We start from the raw sequence: 18,711 nt of genomic DNA on the forward strand, positions 1-18,711 counted from the left end.
AAACACACTTCAAAGATTCATGCAACAATAAATGGATTTGTCAGTCCAATTAATTTCCTAACCTTTCATAAAATAAATAAATGAATAAATAAATACAATTTCATAGGAAAGTGAGTACGCTCATTGTTGGTACACATTTGAAATATCTTCACCGCTAGTCCAAGTTACCTCACATAGTCGCTACTCTTTTTGTTCACACTGTAATTTGTGAGATGCATAAACTGGTTCTTGATGTTCCTTGGAGCCCGGTCATACTTGACTGTGGCAAACCTGTGGGCAGGTGGTACACATTTGTTCAAACTAGAAAAAGAAAGTCATCACAGTAAATGTGTTTCATATCTACCATAATGAACACATTCACAAGGCTGACACTTGACAGAGTGGGGCACTTTGAAGAGGGATTAGTTCCTGACTGTATTTGAGAGGAGTGGACGCCACATGTGCAATAATGAGAATTCCTTGGCATGCAGCTAGTACCTGAATACCATCAAACCCAACAGAATGTCAAGAGATAAAAGCAGGATTCGGTGGCCAAGATTTATAGCTCTTAGTTCATAATCAAGCCCAGCAAACTAGACGGAGGGTGGCATTACATACAAGCACGTATTTCTGTCAGCCTTTCATTTTTTATCCATCACTCGCCCTATCCTGCTTTGCCTCTTTGTGGGACAGCGTATATTTTTTAACCAAACTCTAAAGAATGCAAGTCAAAAATCAATGTGTGCACTGTCACACACAGTTATTCAAAATTACCTGTGAACAATGTCATACCAGTGTCATACCAGTGTTCGATTAGTCAATTATAGTTCTGAGACAGTGGAGGTCTTCATGCGAGAACCACCACTACACAATCATAAGTCAAGAAAGTTGAGAGTGCCCTCTTCTGGTGGTTGTATTGTGAGTAGTAGAGACTTCTCTTGCTGCATTTTGATGCCAGATCTCAGAGATAACAATGAGTGGCAACTGTACCTGGCGTAAGTCTTACAGAGACTAAGCTGAATTCACTGCAATAAACAGACGTTAGAACCCGATGTAAATATCTGGCAAAAATCTCACCGAGCCAAGCCCTCCTCATACACGTAAATAAGGAGGGGATCGTATGATGTCACCAGCACGTACAGCCGCACATCAAACTTGAAGTCTAGAATGAAAAAAAGGAAAGGAAAGCATAAGTACTACACTCATCTTATGGTTTAAACCTTCTAAAATGGTTCTAAACAGAAGACCTTTGTAATATAAACCAACATTATATCCTTAAAGGGCAACATTAAAAGGACTTACCATCTATCAGTAATGGGTTGTTAATGTAGCGTGACACCAAGATGTTTTCATCCATTGAAATCTGGCTTGGCTGTAGATGAAAATTAGAAAAGCATAAAAGATGCCACATGATGACTAACTCACAGAAAGGAGAGAGTTCAGAAAGAATCACATCAATTCAGCCTAACGAATTTAAAGCCATGCTGTAACAGAGTCATTTTCTGTTAGCTGAAATATAACAATATAACAGTGTTTACTGTTGTATATTAGATTATAAAGGGCTCACACAGCACTGTTGCCAGCTTGTAAATATATCAAGTGGTAATCGGAACAAGAAACGTTAGAATTCACAATGGCATTGGCCAAAATATGCCAATCCTCAATAGCAGTCTATGAAAATATAATACGGCGGTAGGAGTTAGGTCATTTATGAGGTTAAAATGTGTTGCAGGTGGCGAAGCTGAGAGGAGATGTGAGGGGGACTTCTAACCTCGAAGTTGGCCACAGTTCAGAGAAAACCAAAAAAGAAAAAAAAATGAACGTCCGCCTTTCTTCTCTCCAAATATCACCCTGACATTCTTTCCACTATTTCATAAAAATGCCTTAGAAGAAAAATCGTGTATGCCTTTTCCAAGAGAGAGAACCTTGTGGAGCTCCCTCCCGAAAAAGCCAAGTCCTTAGAAGTGTTTGCTTTACTCCACAAATTCTTATTAATGTCTATGACACTGGGTCAAACTTATTTCCCAGACAGCTTCATCGCTGCACACCTGCACACAAGTAACATGTGACTGACAAACTTCTTTAGTCCACAGTGTTTTAGTGCGTTTACAATTCGCTACCAGTAAGGCAACAATTGTCATAAATCTGTGTTTGACGTTTATAAGAAAGAGACAGAGAAAACTCCTGTCATAGTTTCCCTTACATTGCTAACGAGGTAGATTCCTCGTCCTCTTGAAGATGCTACTGGTTTGATAATCCAAGGGCCCTTGTCTCTGGCAAAACAACCTGTAATTAAAGCAGGAAAGGGTGGACGAGAAAGTAAAGGGCCGTCCACACCAAGAACGATAACTATAATGATAACTATAAATATATCGAGGGCGTCCGGGTAGCGTAGTGGTCTATTCTGTTGCCTACCAACGCGGGGATCACTAGTTCGAATCTCCATGTTACCTCTGGCTTGGTCAGGCGTCCCTGCAGACACAATCGGCCGTGTCTGCGGGTGGGAAGCCAGATGTGGGTATGTGTCCTGGTCGTTGCATTAGTGCCTCCTCTGGTTAGTCAGGGTGCCTGTTCGGGGCAGGGGGAACTGAGGGGGGGGGGGGGTAGCATGATCCTCCCATGCACTACATCCCCCTGGCGAAACTCCTCACTGTAAGGTGAAAAGAAGCGGCTGGTGACTCCACGTGTATCGGAGGAGGCATGTGGTAATCTGCAGCCCTCCCCGGCTCAGCAGAGGAGGTGGAATAGCGACCGGGACGGCTTGAAAGAGTGGGGTAATTGGACGGGTACAACTGGGGAGAAAAAAGGGGGGGAAAAAACCCCCCCAAAAAAAATCATTTTAAAAATCGTTCTAACTCAAGTGGATGGAGGAGTCCACACCACAACTATAATGATGACAGTGGTGAATGATATCATTGGGATTACTTTCAGAGCGATTTGATGAATGATAGCAACACCAACAGCCAATCAAAATCCATTCAAATTTACAGGACGTGACGTTCAAATTAATCAACTTAATGTTGACTCATACGAAAGTATGAATACTGCAGAAGATTGAATCAGAAAGTATGAATAAAATTTGTCTTCAAAAGACGACAACTCTCGTGACAGAATGTTGGCTTCTCCTAACTCCTCTGGTCTTTAAAGAATTTCATGAACCCATACCCCTCTAGTTTTCTTTTTCTTTCTCTGCACAACGTACAGCGATACCAGGGCATCAATATCCGTTTTGTCCATCAATAACCATTTTTCTAAGCTACCAACACAGCTGGAGCATGCAGCACGTGCTTGGTGCCACTGTTGTACAGAACATTATCGTTCATCAGTGTGGTTGCTCACTTCGTTATTATAGTTATCGTTACAGTTATCGTTCTTGGCGTGGACGGCCCTTAAGGCATTGTGAGAGGAACTGAGGAATTGCCGCAGTTAATTATGTAAACACTTTGAATGAGCAATGACAGTAAGATTATAATAAATAGTTCTATGCTTATTTAATGAGGTCAAGTGAGTATGGGTGGGGTGTGTCTGTGTCTGTCTGTGTGTGTGTGTCTGTCTGTGTTTTGCTTACTGCAGAATTCCTGGTACTCGGAGGGAAGCACAAACGTCTGAGGGATGATGTGGAAGTTTTTGAAGCCATGAGCCTGCTGCATTCGCTGGATGTTTTTATACAGACGGTCTTTGCGTGTCAATTCATATGACCTGGAAATGGACAGAGCCACTGACCTTTAAGTTTTTAAATGCTTGAGCTCTCCACAAGCTTTGGTGCTGTGAGAGAGACAAAACTTGTACAAACACAACGGCAATAAGACTCCTTCTGCCTGACAATATGATTCATTTCATGTTTTAGAGAGGCACAGTTCCAAACTAAATGTACTTTGCAGTGGAAGCCAACAAACACATTGCCTGAACTACAGGGCTCAGAATGGCTCAGCAGTGTGAGTTTTAACACTCAAAATAGTGGTAGCATACTCTGCCTCAAATTACATAGTTAAGGAAAACATCACACCTGGGAAAGTGGTTGACCTTCTGGAAGTCTTGAAGGCTGCGTAGGAGGTAAGGCTTGAGGTGAGACCCCGTCCACATAAGGTTAAAGTCATCACTGTTTGGGTGAACCTAAAAAACAAAAACTCTGGTCAGCTTCAAGGCGTGGTTAGATTATTTAGATTCACTGAACACAGAACCGATTACCTATGCCAAGGGGCAAAAAAAAAAGCAACAAAGATTATGTAAGCCTAAAACTAAGAATAGCCCTTGATGTTGTTACTGTACAAATGTTGTACAATTTCCAGGCACCAACAGCAATATTAAGTTCTGATGTCCATCACATATGAAAGCTCTGTTAGAGTAGATCTGAGAAGCAGATCAGGTACAGCCTGCTCTCTTAAAATCACCTCAAAGAGAAGGCCAGTTCACCAGCTATTTTCATCACCATCACATTAGTATATCTGCTATGTTTTGTTTTATTCCAGCAATTGGTGGGGAGGCAGGTTTGGCGTGGTCCTTCACTCACTGTCTAGAAGAAAGCCAGATGTTTGCAATAGAGTGTTATTAAACTTTGGCTCTGCTGATGCTGTGGCAGATACTACTCTCCCTTTGAAGATGGGTTAGTGGGAGTCAAGAAGCATTGAAGTGAAATAAAAAGGGAATTAATAGTAACTGCTTGGAAGGAGCAATAATGGGGAGTGCGCACCCTTGTGAAACAGGATTAATGTTCTGGAAGGCCAATTTTTTTTTTCCATTGGTGCATTCCCAGGCTTTGACATAGGCAGTATCAGTCAAGGCAAAAACAACAGGCCTACTATCTCTTATCCTACATGGCAGAGAGGAGCATAAATAGCATGAGCTGCCAAAAAAGAATGCAACATCTTAGGTCACATAGATTTATGTACCAATTTCACATAGCATGTTTACATTAACAGCTGTTATTTTAAATTGTATGCTTTAGTAAAGAAATTCACCTCATGGAATCCATGACTGGTTAGTAAACCTCGTACCAGGCGGCTCTCTGTGCGTACAATCTTGAAGGCCATGTTGTATCGCTCTGCAGCAAGTGAAAACACTGAAATTCTGTTTCATATATTTTCAACAAAAAGCCAACTTAAATAATACACAAAAATTACTTCAATTATTATTTTTCCCAGAGCTAATCATCACTTTCAGTAATGTGTACTGTACCTCCAACAGAGCCGGTATTCACATCTTTAGCAATGATTGCTTCAGGGCAGAACACCAAAATGGGAATCTTCCTGCTAAGGCCACTCCAGGCAATGCAAGGATGGTCTCTGGGTAACACAGAATCACAAAGTAACAGTTCTGTGAATATCAGAGTTACCTGATATTTCTCCAAAAAAAAAATCACATAAAATGAGTCAAATTAAAACGATCTGGACAAACTGATGACATGCATAGCATAGAGAATAATTTTAGAACATCAATAAATATATATACACTCTTGGGTAAATTTTGCTGCCTGTAATCTTGGGGTTTTGCTCCTGGGTGATGGCAGCTGATCTTTATTTGTAGCTTACCTAAAACTAGCGGAATGCATCCTAGCATGCTGTTTACTCCAGTTGAGCAGATAGCGAGAACCAGAGCGAACCACACACGGTTTCAGGAGGTGTCGGCTATAACAAACCCAGCTGTTGTAATAACAATCCTGCTAGAAACTTTGCACTATCCAACAGTACGAGACACAGCCTGCTTATCAGCAAGTAAAAAAAAAAAGAAATGCAAAGATAATACGTTGATGGAGAAGAACTCTATCAGATATGACCACTCTTGATAAGGCAGGGAGGGGAGGCAAGTAAACAACTGGAGCTCCTGGCTCAGGTATCTGTGTATGTTAGACAATATGGCATCTATCAATTCTGCTGTTATACCTTGGCCAGACACCATTGAACAAGGTATTTCAATAGCACTGATCTGAGGTCAAGGACTAAGGTTGGTTGACATTCAGTCTGAGGGTAATGCTGTTTTGGTAATGTTGATATGGAACAGAGTCTAGAATAATGCACTGGGGTGGTGCTTTTGTTTTCCGCCATATACAATCCAAGTACTGCACTGTAACAGTGAGGGTAAAGTATTTCAAGAGACAAAATTCTTATGTGAGATCACATTTTTACAATACTCTGGCAGTCTTTCAGTCTGCAAGACGCAGAGTTTGAGGTTAAACCCTTGCAAATATTAAGCAACCCTAACTAATTAATGAGACAAACATTAAAAGTCCTATTCCTGAGTACAGTCTATGTGGGAATTAGTTAGCAAAGACTACACAATGTCAAATAGTAACTAATACAACAAAGATCTACAACAAAATTTAGCTCTCTCTTCTAGGGTTTTAATTTTCTTCAGAGCAGATGTATCAATTATGCAAAATGAGAGCTACTCAAAGTCCTCATTCTGTCTGACTTCTTGGCATCAATAATTAAGTTGGCATCTGAAACCAACCTTACAAAGATTCATTTGAACCAACAAAAAACGTTTGGTACAAGAGTTGCTTAAGCATTGTGTCATGGTGATGAATGGTCTATTTAGAGACAGACAAACCTTGCTAGGTTTACCAGAAGGATCAGCGGGAACCTGACAGGCACTAAAGACCTCCTAAATTCAGAACAGCTTACTCTAGAGGCTATAGTGGTTGTGAGCAATGTACTGCAATTCAATATTTTGTAACTGCCAAAGCAGACCAATGTCACAGTTCTGTATCATTTTTACCTTTAAAATCAATGCAAAACCTATCAACCCCACATACTGTTGAAAATGTAAATGAATAAAATTAGAATAAAGACATGCATTAAGTGATCAAAGACATTTAGGTGACATGTATGAGGCCATTGTAGCGTACAGTGTTACCTGTTCATAGTGGTGTTTTTTGTTTTTTTGTTTTTTTGACAGGGGGCATATAGTATTTTTGTTTCGTTTTGTTTTGATTTGGTTTTTTTTAGAATATATATAAATGAATGCATAAAACAAGCCGACGTAGGTTTAGTGTAGCTCTAACAATCTTGCCAATCACTTAGACAAAGAAGATAACATGACATTGTAAATCTTTACTAATTTTGTACGACATACTGCGCTAATTATACTGCACTAGTTATAACACCTATATACACCTTGAATTGTACTGATGGATTAAACAAGGAACTTTTCCTCTGTTCCGTTTTCTCCTTTCTGAGTATTTATCGAAGATAACTGCATAATCTCACTGATCAGGGAGGGGGAAAGCAAGCTGACCTAATCAGCAGTCACTTACTCTTGCTCGTCCTCCGAGGAAGACTCTGAATCCTCTTTATCCCGGATCACAGCTGGCATTTCCACAGTGAAAGGGGAAGAGCTGTCTGGTGGAAATCTTCCTTGGGATCAGGCACCTTGGTTTACCGTAGCATAACTATCCTCTAGTCAGTTGTCAGTCAATTGCAACACTCCTAATTAGCTGACATCCAAGATCGCTACAAGCAACTAATGCTGCCACGTTAATTCTAAACGCATAACGTTAGATTTGCTGGACTGACAGAACCAGGCGGCACACCACGTTAGCATTAATCACGCTACCGGGGCCAAGGTGTACATCTGATTTACGTTACAAATAACAAATCCATTTACTGGCTACTTGTGGCGGAAGTGAGGTCAACTTTTTAGCAGGATACTTTCGGTAGGCAGAAGAACAGCAGAGCTCAGGCAGCAGGGTCCGCTAGCTAGGTGCAGTCGACTAACCGTACCTAGCTAATTAACTAAGTCAGTTAACCGAGGTAATTTAGCTTTATGTCGTTAGCTAGCTAACGGCTGCCACGTTTTGCAGACGGCTAATGATAACGTTTTGTAAGCACATACCCCATTACACGCCGAAGTAAACATGTCTCTGTTTTTGGGAGCTCCCCGTTAGCACCGGGGCTAGCTAGTTGACCATAGTGGTTATTAATCCGTTTGGTTACTACAACAACTGAGTAGCAACGGAAGAGCGCATGCGCGCACACGCGGACAGCGAGCCACGGTGTCAAACGTGTCTGCCGTTATTACAAACTCACATACCGGTTGTATTATGCATATACTGCATTATCATGTATAATTGAATCGCAAATGTGTTTATTTTACTGGGTAAAGTCCTAATTCATAAAATGAGAGTTCCAAAAATTAAACCCTTTTATATTTTAATGTCTGATGTAAACGTATCATCGGTGCATGGTTTGAGGTCTAGAAAAACAAGATAATTTACTAATCTTCATTTTATTTAGCTGATCGTCGACATTGTTTTATTCCTTTTTATTTTTGCTGTATTCTACCGGCTGAAACGTTAGACTGTGCAAAAAACAAAAAACAAACGAATGTGTCCTTTAGCGACAGCCTATCAGCGATCAGAAACAGGTCGCAGCGATTGGTTGATGGTGAAATGAGGCGTAACCTAAAGCCAACGAACGATCCATTCGGAGGAATGGGGCGACTCGATGGAGCTGCCTTATTGGTCAAACCCGATGTCCGAGATTGACAGATCCACCGCCGTGAGTCCTCTCTTAATTTACTCATTTTCACGGGAACATGTTCATTCTGTAATTCAGTATAATCTATCAGGTAAGTGGATGAACAAGCCATTATGATTTACTAGTTATCATTATGCTGATCAAGTTAGGCCTGAGCCCACGATTACCAACAGTTGCCAGTTAGCAATGTCAACATTACACTGTCGTTAGCTTGCTATGCGTCCCTTGTTTTGGTATATGCTGTGGACGCTTTGTAGCTAATTGGCACCTGTAATGCAAACTGCTAAATCCATTTATCATTATGCAATTTAGCATAAGCAATGTTGCACGATTAACTAGACAGCAACATAGCCAACAAAGCCTTATTGTGACCGTGGGCTGTAGTTCTTTGGACAGTTTCCCTATGTAGCTCTGTTCTCCTTCGTTGACAGGTGCATCCAACTGACTGAAAAGAGATGGGTCGATTTCTGAATGTCTTACGGAGCTGGTTGGTGATGGTATCTGTCATTGCGATGGGAAACACTGTTCAGAGTTTCAGAGATCACAGCTTCCTATCAGAGAAACTATATACAGGATCACCAGAGTTTGGTGAGCGGCTGTCCCAAACTTAAATTAAAAACAATCCTAACTATCTTCTCGGAAATTTCAACTTAATCACAATGGATTGCAGGCATACACACATTTTTCTCAATGTGAAGTTTGTATACACAAGAAGATTGATTAATGCAATTTACTTCTCTTTCCATAGTGAATGGTCTCCAAGCACGAACGTTTGGAATCTGGACGTTGTTATCGTCGATTATACGCTGTGCCTGTGCCATCGACATCCAGAATAAAACGTAAGCAAGCCAGTCTCCTAACCTGCTCATAGGTAAAAAAAAGAAAAGGAAAAAGAAAGAAAAATAGGAAATTGTAAACTGTCTGCTGACACTGTTACATTCAAACATATCATACTTTCATGCTTCTTACAGGCTGTATCACATCACCTTATGGACTTTTGTGCTTGCCTTGGGACACTTCCTGTCTGAAGCCTTCATCTACAAAACTGCACCTCTGACTATAGGTGTCATGGCGCCTCTCATTGTGGCAAGTGAGTACTGCAATATAAGGGGAGGCAATCTGTAAGACGTGTATATATTTTGAAGTCAACAAGACGTTTCATTTTCATAAAAATCCGTAATGAGAAAAAGCACGGGCCCAAAACTTGAATCATGGCTATTTATCATCCTGTGTTGTCTCAAAGGTTTCTCTATTATGGGAATGCTGATTGGGTTCCAGTGTATTCCCGAACCACAGGAGGAAGTGGGGGCTCGACAGAAGAAGTGGAATTGAATAAAAACAGTTTGCAGTTCTTCTTTTATAGCCACCTCACCATCACACACTTGTGTAATAAGTCGTAGTTTGCTGCTCCTGTCTTGATGGAGATCCGGGTGTAAAAATCATGTTGTACTGTGGATGATGAAACCATCTATCCGAATGGACTCAGAGTATTTGACTTTTTTTTTTTTACAATAAATGATATTTTACTGTTAACAATTTAATTGAAAGATTGAGTTTTGACAGTGTAATTGTGACACAATATTGCACGGTCACATTATCTATATTAGATTTCTGGTTTTTGATTCACTCCCAAATACTGAATACAGTATGTCAATTTTTACAAAAAGATCCAGAAAATTTAGAATTGTGTTGGAAGTTGTAACCCTCGAGAGTCCTTCACATTGGGAAATAAAATGCAACTGTTTTTCCCTCGTGCAAATTCAAGATGTGTCATTTACCTCCTCAGTTTGTAAATGAGAATAAAAGGGCTCTGTGTAACTTCTACCTGAGTGCTGACCTCTTCAGCAATATGAACAACAAATTTAGAAAAGAAAAAAAAATTCAAATTGAAAAGCAGTGGATGTCCAGCACATTGACATTGCTATATTGAAACACCGTCAGTAGACATCGGTTTGCTGCGGTCATTATGTAGCACTGAGGACTGCAAGTGTTGAGTCTTCTTGGGGATGAGGGTGTTAAACAACAACCAGAACACTCAACTAGCACAGCTCCTGGTTTTTAAAAGCCAAAATCTGGGGAGTTGAACGGGTTTGAGTCGTTCATCTTGTGTCATTGTTTACAACTCTGCAACCCAAGAAAGTAGAGCTGTGGATTCTGAATGAAACCCTAATCAGCGTGTCTTGCCCAGTAAAGCACATTTCTTTCTGTTACCTACTGAATTCAAAACAAGACAAGTGTTTTCAACACAGTGACACTGATGTGAGAATGTTGTGTTGGACACGATTACAGAAAATAAGCAGAGAAGAGCTACCTTTTTTTTCTTACTTTATTTATTCTTGTATGTCACCAGAATAGCAATTATAGTTGTTTATCCTAGTTCAGATTATTTGCCAAAGAGATTTAATGGCTATATAAAACTGTTTTTCATTACCAAGTATGACAAGCAGTTAAAATGAAATCACCAATTATTCATGATGTGTATAAAATGTTCTACAAAAAGTACCACTTAAGTGATTAACAACACTTCTCATTATCACAAAATAATCGTTTAAACAGAAAAATCACAAAGACCACATCACATCAAGTAAAAGATGACACAATCCACTATGGACTTTTCATATCCAACAACTACTAGTTTAGCACATCATGAACTACATTTCTCAGTAACAAATGTACAAGTTAAGAGTCATAGAAAAAAAAATTACTATTTTCTTGTGCAAAATGACAAGAGCAAAAGATTGACTTGCCTTGTCGTTCCATTATCTTTTGTGCTAACATTCTTCTAGCATAGTGTGTCAAAGGTTCTTTCTCGCGTGTCAATCGATGGATAGAATCACCAGCTGCACATGTCCTACTGTATCTGACTTTTGTTCTGAGAATGTGGTTAAATCAGGACGAGTTTCTTGTAAAGATCGCTTAGACAAGGACGAGATTGACCTTCCGAGATATACTCAGATGCACAGCATCAACAGTATTCATCACTATCAGCAGTACTCAGAAGAAGTACCTCCTTGTAATCCTGAATGGCAGATGGTGGCTGACAAGACTGTCGAGCCACCTGGTGACACTGAAAAGAGAGACTGCCATTACAGGAAAACAGAAATCACAGAATCCTTAGTCTGCATTTAACATGCACATTCTAAAAATAGAACACATATGAATACCTTTAGCAATGTAAAGATTGAGTTCAGTTATGCACAATATTGGTCAAATATGAAGAAACACTCACAGTTTAAATATTGCTCATTAGAATGCATAGAATACTAATTCAACAACATTAATTCAAGGGGGACGGTTAAAGCTTAGGAAAGAAAAAGATTCATTCAGTAAGAGAAAATTGTAATAGTTGGTGTCACAAAAGTGGCAGTTTCATTGCACAGAAAATGCTCAAAATCAGCAGATCAATCTTTTCAAAAATGCCTTTTTTAGACAAAATCCAAGCAGCTGTCTTCAACTAAAATAAATTCTGGAAAGTCTCCATTTTTAAGGAGATAAAGACCTATACGGTTCCAAGTGCATTACTTTTTTTGCATGATTGACTTGTGCATGGTTTGGCTACAGCTGAGCTGCACTTGGGATAATTTGTGTAAATCTCTAGAATTCATGCCAGGGAATGGAGTCCATTCAGTACATAGTGTTGGACAGTACGCCACATGTAGCTCTGCTGGCCCTGGCTGTATTCATAGAGGGTCGAGCCTACTTTGTTGTTTGAATGTATACCTGTTTCGTTTGTCCAATTTTGCTTGCATTTGCTAACTTCTCACATTCGCAAAGGGTAAGCAGCTTACTTTTCACTCTGTGTATGCCTGCATGTGTGCGGATTGTATGTGGCTCTGCGTATGTAGATCTTGGTTGTTTTGCTGTTGTTGTTGTTTTGTATTATGTCAGTGTTTGATGTGCTGATAAAAGGAAACGGATGTCTGTATCCTCAGACCAGTCCAGTTGGACCCCCTCCTCATAACTTGGCCTCTTTCTGGGTCACGGGTGGAGAGATGCCTCCTTCGAGATTAGCTGCCGTTTTCTGTAAAGAAGGAATAGAAAGAAAAAAATCACTGTCTATTCAAATTCACTTCTCCTATAAAAAGAATAAAAAAGGTGCTAAGTATCAAATGACACAAATACAGTACCTATTGTAGTACTGAAACAAACCACAGGACATTAATAATGATCAAAATTCCTTCTGCACATCTGTTAGGGTATCACTCATCTGGACTGAACAGTAAGAACATTACAGTCCTCATGCAAAGCACACATCACCTTGTCGCTTTACAGACTGATGTTCCCACTCAATATGAACCCATACATTTAGTGGTATAGTCATCAAAATGCTTTCTGAGCAGTTGTTAGTTAACATATACTTTAATTTGAGGTTATCGTCTATCTCGGACAAATGAATCAAAAATGGTGAAAGCTGATCATTTTACTATTGTTAAGCCTTAAAGAAAGGTTGCTACTGTTAAGTCTTTAATAGAGGTGCTCAATAAAACGAATGGATGCACAGTAATATCATAACTGCTGTAGATAAAAAGTCCTTTTTCTTTTTGATATGGACTTGAGGAAGAATATGATAAAGGAAATCATCAACAGTATCACCTTAAGTATCGCCTATTGTACATTGTACCCTCAGTACATTTCCAAAACATCTAACAATAAGTATTATGAAAACCTTAAACCAGGTAAATCATTTTAGGCTTATCTTATTTAATGTCTAAATCCTCATTATTGCTTTTCCGCTCAGCAGTGAAGCAAGCGTAGTTGTTTTGCTTAAGCCCTGATTGCTAACTGGGGTGGAATGCACTACCAACTTTGGACCTTAATTACCAAAGGCATTATTCACAGTGTGCAATATTTCCAAAATACAATTAGTACATTTTTGTGAAAGAATGAAAAAAAATGACCCCGTGAAGCCCTTGTTTTTGTAAACTGAGAAAAAAACTGGTTTGTAAGAATCAAAAACCTTACCTCTGTTCATCTTTTTTCCCCCACTGAACAGAGGGTTTGTTAAATATCACATAGTAAAATTGTCCTTCATAGTGGTTTCATGCTTGTGTCGTTTCAACATTTTGTTTTTATTTTAATCTGAATTTGAGAGAGAAAAAAATGGTATCTTTCAGAGAGTATGTGCCCCCTACCTTGGCAGGTGTGTGTTTTGGTTTTAGTGAGGTTGTGGATTATTGTCAAGACCGCCGCTGCCAGGGGCCGCTGGGTGCTGTGGCCCCGTAGTCCTGCACCGAAGTCAGGGAGCCTGCATGCTGGAACGATAGCTTGGGTGTCACGCATCTGAGAGGCCCTGAGGCCAACTTTTCTTTCACCTCTAGATATCATCATCTCCAATCATATTAATGCCAATCCCGTGCACATCCCACAATATTTCCTGACTGCCCGCTAAACTGCCCAATTCCAATCAAAGTCCTCACTTATAGACAAACCCTTGGTGTGCAGAATATGGTCAAAGTGCTCTTACAATGGATTACGCTCTTGAGTTTTGTAACTTAACAAATTTCTCAAGAGCATATCTGAGGAATAATCAATTGGACAATATGGTCATTCCTGTTTTATGTTACCTCAATAACTCCTCAGAATTGGACAATACTGGTTTATTATAAAGGAAATTATGAGCGGTGAATTGAACATATATGTGTTCAGGTGTCGTAGTTTTGCTGAAGGTTACACTTGCTGTTAAATTTTGGTGACTAGTATGGAATATTATGAACTGAGGAAGTGGAAAGATAGCAAAGGATGGTATCAAAAAGTCCCAACACCAACCTCAGCTTAAAGAGAAAGGCAAAGACTTGACTTCAGAGTGCAAGCAATGTGAAATATGAATTTGTTAAAAATGCCAGTCATTGTTATTGATTCAAAGTTGATGTTCAACAGCTCTAAGTCACTTAACTGTCTTTGTATCACTCTGAATTTTGAATATGACAAAAATGTTTTATTCAAATAGTTCCTGCAGTAAGATAAATTTGAGGAATGAAGTGTGGCGGTGTTTTTGATATTGGCTGCCAATGAGTTAATTTTTTTTTTCTTCTTTCACTGATATCAACTGTAAATAGCAGTGTAGTACTATCAAATTATCATGAATTAATAGTTTTTCTTCTTAACAAATTACAAGATTACCACGAAATCATCAAGAAATCTGTTCGAAAGCTACCGACTGCACTCAGTCTGAGCTGTGACGGAGCACACAGCTTATTACAAGTTTGAAATGAGAGAGAAATTCATTTCGCGTACCAAACACCTGCGAAGCATGCAGAGCTGTCAGACGGCGTAAAGTCATGCTTTCAGCAAACAGGGACTGAGGGAAAGGGGTGTCTTTAGTGGGTTATGAGAGAAAGTTTACACCAGCCCCAAGACCTTGTACTCAGCCCCCCCCCCCCCCTCCATGCCTGGAGCAGTGCATGACAGTGTGAGGACTGCAGAGGAGCCGCCAGAAAAGCCCGTGGAGTGAACATAGCCCCATGCGAGGGATGGCAACCAAAACATTCCCTCTTCACGGAATGTGGATCCCACCTCTCACTTCAAGTTAACACGCAACACACTTACACTCGCTGCCTGTGTCTCAGCTAGTTGGTTGGCCTTTTGGCGTCGGAGATCTGACTTTATGAATCCTGCAATGAGCGAAGAGAAAGACAAGATGATGGTTAGCTGAAATTTGTGGCATTTTCCAACATGCGTAGCAATTGTCTTAGAAGAGCTGGAGACACTACACGTGCTATTTTAACAGACTGCCATAACATGATATTGAAAATATGGAAGAGTTATTATCCATTTGAAAATGATGAAAATGACAACAAATTGATGGCTGGCTAGTTAACTTAGCCACTAGAGGGCATCCCTTTACCATGACGGCATTATGTGATCACGTGTCTTGAAGAAGTCGTAAGAGTCAAGCTTTACCAATAAAATACAGCAGGCAATAAATGTGAATGTACAGATGCTGATATGGTTCCAAGGTTCACTATAATGTTCTGTCAGTGGGGTTGTTACGGGAGGTGTACACTGAAGGAGAGCAAAGGTGAGTAGTGCTACCTGTCATTATGGTCCCTATGAGGAGGAAGATACAGAGGAAGATGTTCCCAGCAAATGTGTTCCATTCGTCTATGATCTTCCCTTGGCAGATGGTGAAAATGATACCAAATACCTGGAATGACGTTTACGAAACATTTACAGCGCTCATATTCTGTTTCACTCACATAACGTTTCTGCAGCCGCATATCAGTGAATCGTGGATAAGTTAACTATGCCATCGGCGCTCCTGTCAGCCATTTTGCAGCGACAGTAATATACAGACGCCACTGACCTGAGCCGAACAATTGAGCAGCCCAGATGAGGTGCCCTCAGATTCTGGGTAGGTGAGTTCTACAGCAAACTCAAACCCAAGAGGCAGGTATCCTGTCATGAAGAACCTGCAGATAGAGACAGCTGGTCAAACTGCAGCCTGAGAGAGAAACAGTGTGATCTACAATAGTTTATCTCCTCACATACATTTACTTATTGAAAAGGAAAGATAATCAGAAAGGGGGATACACAGTGAAAGGAGATGGCCAGTGTACACTGCAATATGAAAACTCTCTCTCTTCTCATACAAGAGAATCTCTATGGAAACCACTCAATGGTTGGACCGGCTTTCTATAAATACAAGTAATTACAGGGATAAAGTGTGTGGACTGAGGAGTCAGAGGAGTGGTATTTTTGCTGGGGTAAAGCAGCTTTCAAATGCCAACTGAAAGAAAAGTAGAAAAAATTGAACTTTGGCTCCACAGCCATTAGTAAAAGCCTTTTTCTTTTGTGCTCACGAAAACCACACATGACTAGTAGGGATCATCTTGACATCAGGGTTAAAATAAGGTATCATCATTTGGCTAAGTTTGTGCCTCTAGACATCTGACCTTAAACATTATCTTTAGACGTTTCATATCAAGGTTATCTGTCTCTTCCCTAAAAAACACCAATGTCTGGCTTAAGTGCAGGTGAGATAAGGTGGAAAAATTAGCTTGGATGAGTTAAAAAGCCTAAAATATCTGATGACATTTCTCAAAATTTCTTTTGGGTTTGCTATGGCTGCCAAGTCATTCAGGGCAGGTAACTAGACAGGGGATGTAATGTGATCCAGGGGGTACCATTTGGTTGACTGTTTATACCCATGATGTGCATCTCTTTTAAATCTTTACATACCCTAAAGCTCCAGATGTCACAAACACCACCCACAGGTGGCCGAGGTTGAGGGTGAAGGCATAGACCAGCATCCCAACCAGAGAGAGGAGATATACTACCAGGGTTGTCTGCCTGAAAACAGAAGGAAATCAGTTTATCAATCCAATCAATCCATGATGATCCAATTAGGGTTGCCGACTCCTTGAAATGGAAATAAGGAACAGGGGACATGGATGGGGGTTGGATGGACGGGGCGGCGTGGACACAACAAATATAATGTGCCTTACACTACACACACACACACACACACACACACACACACACACACACACACACACACACACACACATATAATATATATATAATTTATGTATATATTTTATCTATAATAAGGAACGATTCCTTATTTTAAGGAACAGTTGACAACCCTAGATCCAATCCACCATCATAATTACAAGATGTATTTACACATCGCACACAATTTGCCACTTTGACCCCTTCCTACAGCATATACAGTGAGAAGCAATAACTCACGAACACCTTAGCAAGCTAATTTAACCCTGATCTGGCTTATACATTTATATCCCATTACAAGTCTCAAGATTCCTCCATGCATTCCCAAGTTAAATGTCAACTTTGGCATGAAATGATTCCAAACCGTGCTCATTTCACTTTTGGCTTCGTTTGATATGAACGCAGCCAAATCGTGCCAGAGAGAGGACTTCATGATGTCGGTTCAATGACTGGTTTTACATTCATGTCACATCCAGTGACACCATATCTGGTATGGCTTTGATATCCTATGGCGCCATTATTATATCCTGCACTGATCCCACAGCATGGACTGAAATCACAAAAAGCAGGTCTTTTTCAGTCAGAAAACAAAACAAAAATGTCTCACTCTGTGTTGGGATTTGTCAGGAGACGACCAACATCTGGTGCGACAGTAAAATCCAGGAGCAGCCTGATGGACTGAAGCGAAATGAAGAAGTGTACCGAGCGATTGCTGATTTGTTGGCCAAACTTGGGATAGCTACATCACACATCCAAACAATGCAGAGAAAAGATTTTTTTTTAAAAAGTCTTGCGCATTATGTAGACAGAAGCCGTTGCATGACATCATTTGTTGTCGTCATCTCATCTCATGTCATGTCATGTCATGTCATGTCCTCTCATCTCATCTCATCTCATCTCATCTCATCTCATCTCATCTCATCTCATCTCCAGCTGTTTCTCCGGGGTCGGGTTGCAGTGGCAGCAAGCTAAGTAGGGCACTCCAGACATCCCTCTCCCCAGCAACACCCTCCAGCTCCTCCTGGGGGATCCCAAGACATTCCAAGCAGGGTCGTCTTAACGCATGGGAATGCTCGGCAGTTGCCCAGGGGGCCCCACGAGCATAGGGTCCCCATGCTAATCTATGTATGTTGTGACTTGCTGTCAATAAATAAATAAATACTATATTAGACTAAACTATAAATATTTGTTATTGGGAAATGTATATTTAGCATGTGTTTTACTAAAGATAATGAACAATATTCATGTTAATTTTTATGATAACAAGTGGACATCGGCATTCACCTCTGATTTAGTATCACGGTCACCTCTGCAACCACACATGCATGTATGTGTACGTATCTCACGCGCTACATAAAGAGTGGTTGTGTAGGTAGGGGCCCCAGTGCACTGCTTTGCCGGGGGCCCATAATGCTGTTAAGACGGCCCTAGTTCCCAGGCCAGATTGGACATATAGTCCCTCCAGTGAATTCTGGGTCTACCGCGGGGTCTTCTCCCAGTTGGACGTGCCCAGAAAACCTCCAAAGGAAGGCGCCCAGGAGGCATCCCAATCAGATGCCCGAACCACCTCAACTGGCTCCTTTCGACATGAAGGAACAACGGCTCTACTCCGAGCTTCCTCCGAATGTCCAATCTCATCACCTTATCTCTAAGGCTGAGCCCAGGCATCCTACAGATGAAAGTCATTTCAGCCGCCTGTATCCACTTGTATCTCACCCTTTCGGTCACTACCCAAAGCTCATGGCCATAGAAGAGGGTTGGAACGAATATTGACGGGTAAACTCAGAGCTTTGCCTTCCGGCTCAGC

At 40.6% G+C, this 18,711-nt stretch overlaps 3 protein-coding genes across 6 annotated transcripts in view; 1 reads left to right on the forward strand and 2 right to left on the reverse strand.

Moving 5' to 3' along the window:
- Window positions 1-7,438, reverse strand: part of ttll5 (tubulin tyrosine ligase-like family, member 5) — a 49,708-nt gene extending 42,270 nt beyond the window's left edge. The window contains exons 1-9 of the mRNA XM_056296181.1: window positions 7,232-7,438; window positions 5,155-5,261; window positions 4,938-5,020; window positions 3,986-4,092; window positions 3,548-3,678; window positions 2,183-2,265; window positions 1,282-1,351; window positions 1,057-1,141; window positions 169-270 (exon numbers count right to left, since the gene is read on the reverse strand). Coding sequence (XP_056152156.1) covers window positions 169-270; window positions 1,057-1,141; window positions 1,282-1,351; window positions 2,183-2,265; window positions 3,548-3,678; window positions 3,986-4,092; window positions 4,938-5,020; window positions 5,155-5,261; window positions 7,232-7,290 — 827 coding nt within the window. The 5' untranslated portion in view covers window positions 7,291-7,438. The remainder of the gene's footprint in view (window positions 1-168; window positions 271-1,056; window positions 1,142-1,281; window positions 1,352-2,182; window positions 2,266-3,547; window positions 3,679-3,985; window positions 4,093-4,937; window positions 5,021-5,154; window positions 5,262-7,231) is intronic.
- Window positions 7,439-8,421: 983 nt separating this feature from the next.
- Window positions 8,422-10,402, forward strand: erg28 (ergosterol biosynthesis 28 homolog). Of its 2 annotated transcripts, none has more exons than XM_056296180.1 (5): window positions 8,422-8,474; window positions 8,885-9,041; window positions 9,202-9,292; window positions 9,425-9,543; window positions 9,697-10,402. In XM_056296180.1, the coding sequence occupies exons 2-5, from the start codon at window positions 8,909-8,911 to the stop codon at window positions 9,783-9,785; spliced, it is 432 nt and encodes a 143-aa protein (XP_056152155.1). In that variant the 5' UTR covers window positions 8,422-8,474; window positions 8,885-8,908; the 3' UTR covers window positions 9,786-10,402. The 2 variants fall into 2 exon arrangements, with proteins under 2 accessions (XP_056152155.1, XP_056152154.1); XM_056296179.1 differs by having other exon boundaries at window positions 8,452-8,544; window positions 9,697-10,399.
- Window positions 10,403-10,770: 368 nt separating this feature from the next.
- The window catches only part of flvcr2a (FLVCR heme transporter 2a), a 29,098-nt gene continuing 21,157 nt past the window's right edge, over window positions 10,771-18,711 (reverse strand). For 2 of the 3 annotated variants that reach the window (XM_056296174.1, XM_056296173.1), the window contains 6 exons: window positions 16,632-16,742; window positions 15,757-15,862; window positions 15,486-15,597; window positions 15,000-15,064; window positions 13,586-13,705; window positions 10,771-12,474 (listed from right to left, as the gene is read on the reverse strand). In XM_056296174.1, coding sequence (XP_056152149.1) covers window positions 13,631-13,705; window positions 15,000-15,064; window positions 15,486-15,597; window positions 15,757-15,862; window positions 16,632-16,742 — 469 coding nt within the window. In that variant the 3' untranslated portion in view covers window positions 10,771-12,474; window positions 13,586-13,630. The remainder of the gene's footprint in view (window positions 12,475-13,585; window positions 13,706-14,999; window positions 15,065-15,485; window positions 15,598-15,756; window positions 15,863-16,631; window positions 16,743-18,711) is intronic. The other variant, XM_056296172.1, reaches the window with a different exon arrangement.

Source organism: Lampris incognitus, chromosome 16 (genome assembly GCF_029633865.1).
Source record: "Lampris incognitus isolate fLamInc1 chromosome 16, fLamInc1.hap2, whole genome shotgun sequence".
In the NCBI taxonomy this organism is placed as follows: Eukaryota; Metazoa; Chordata; class Actinopteri; order Lampriformes; family Lampridae; genus Lampris; species Lampris incognitus.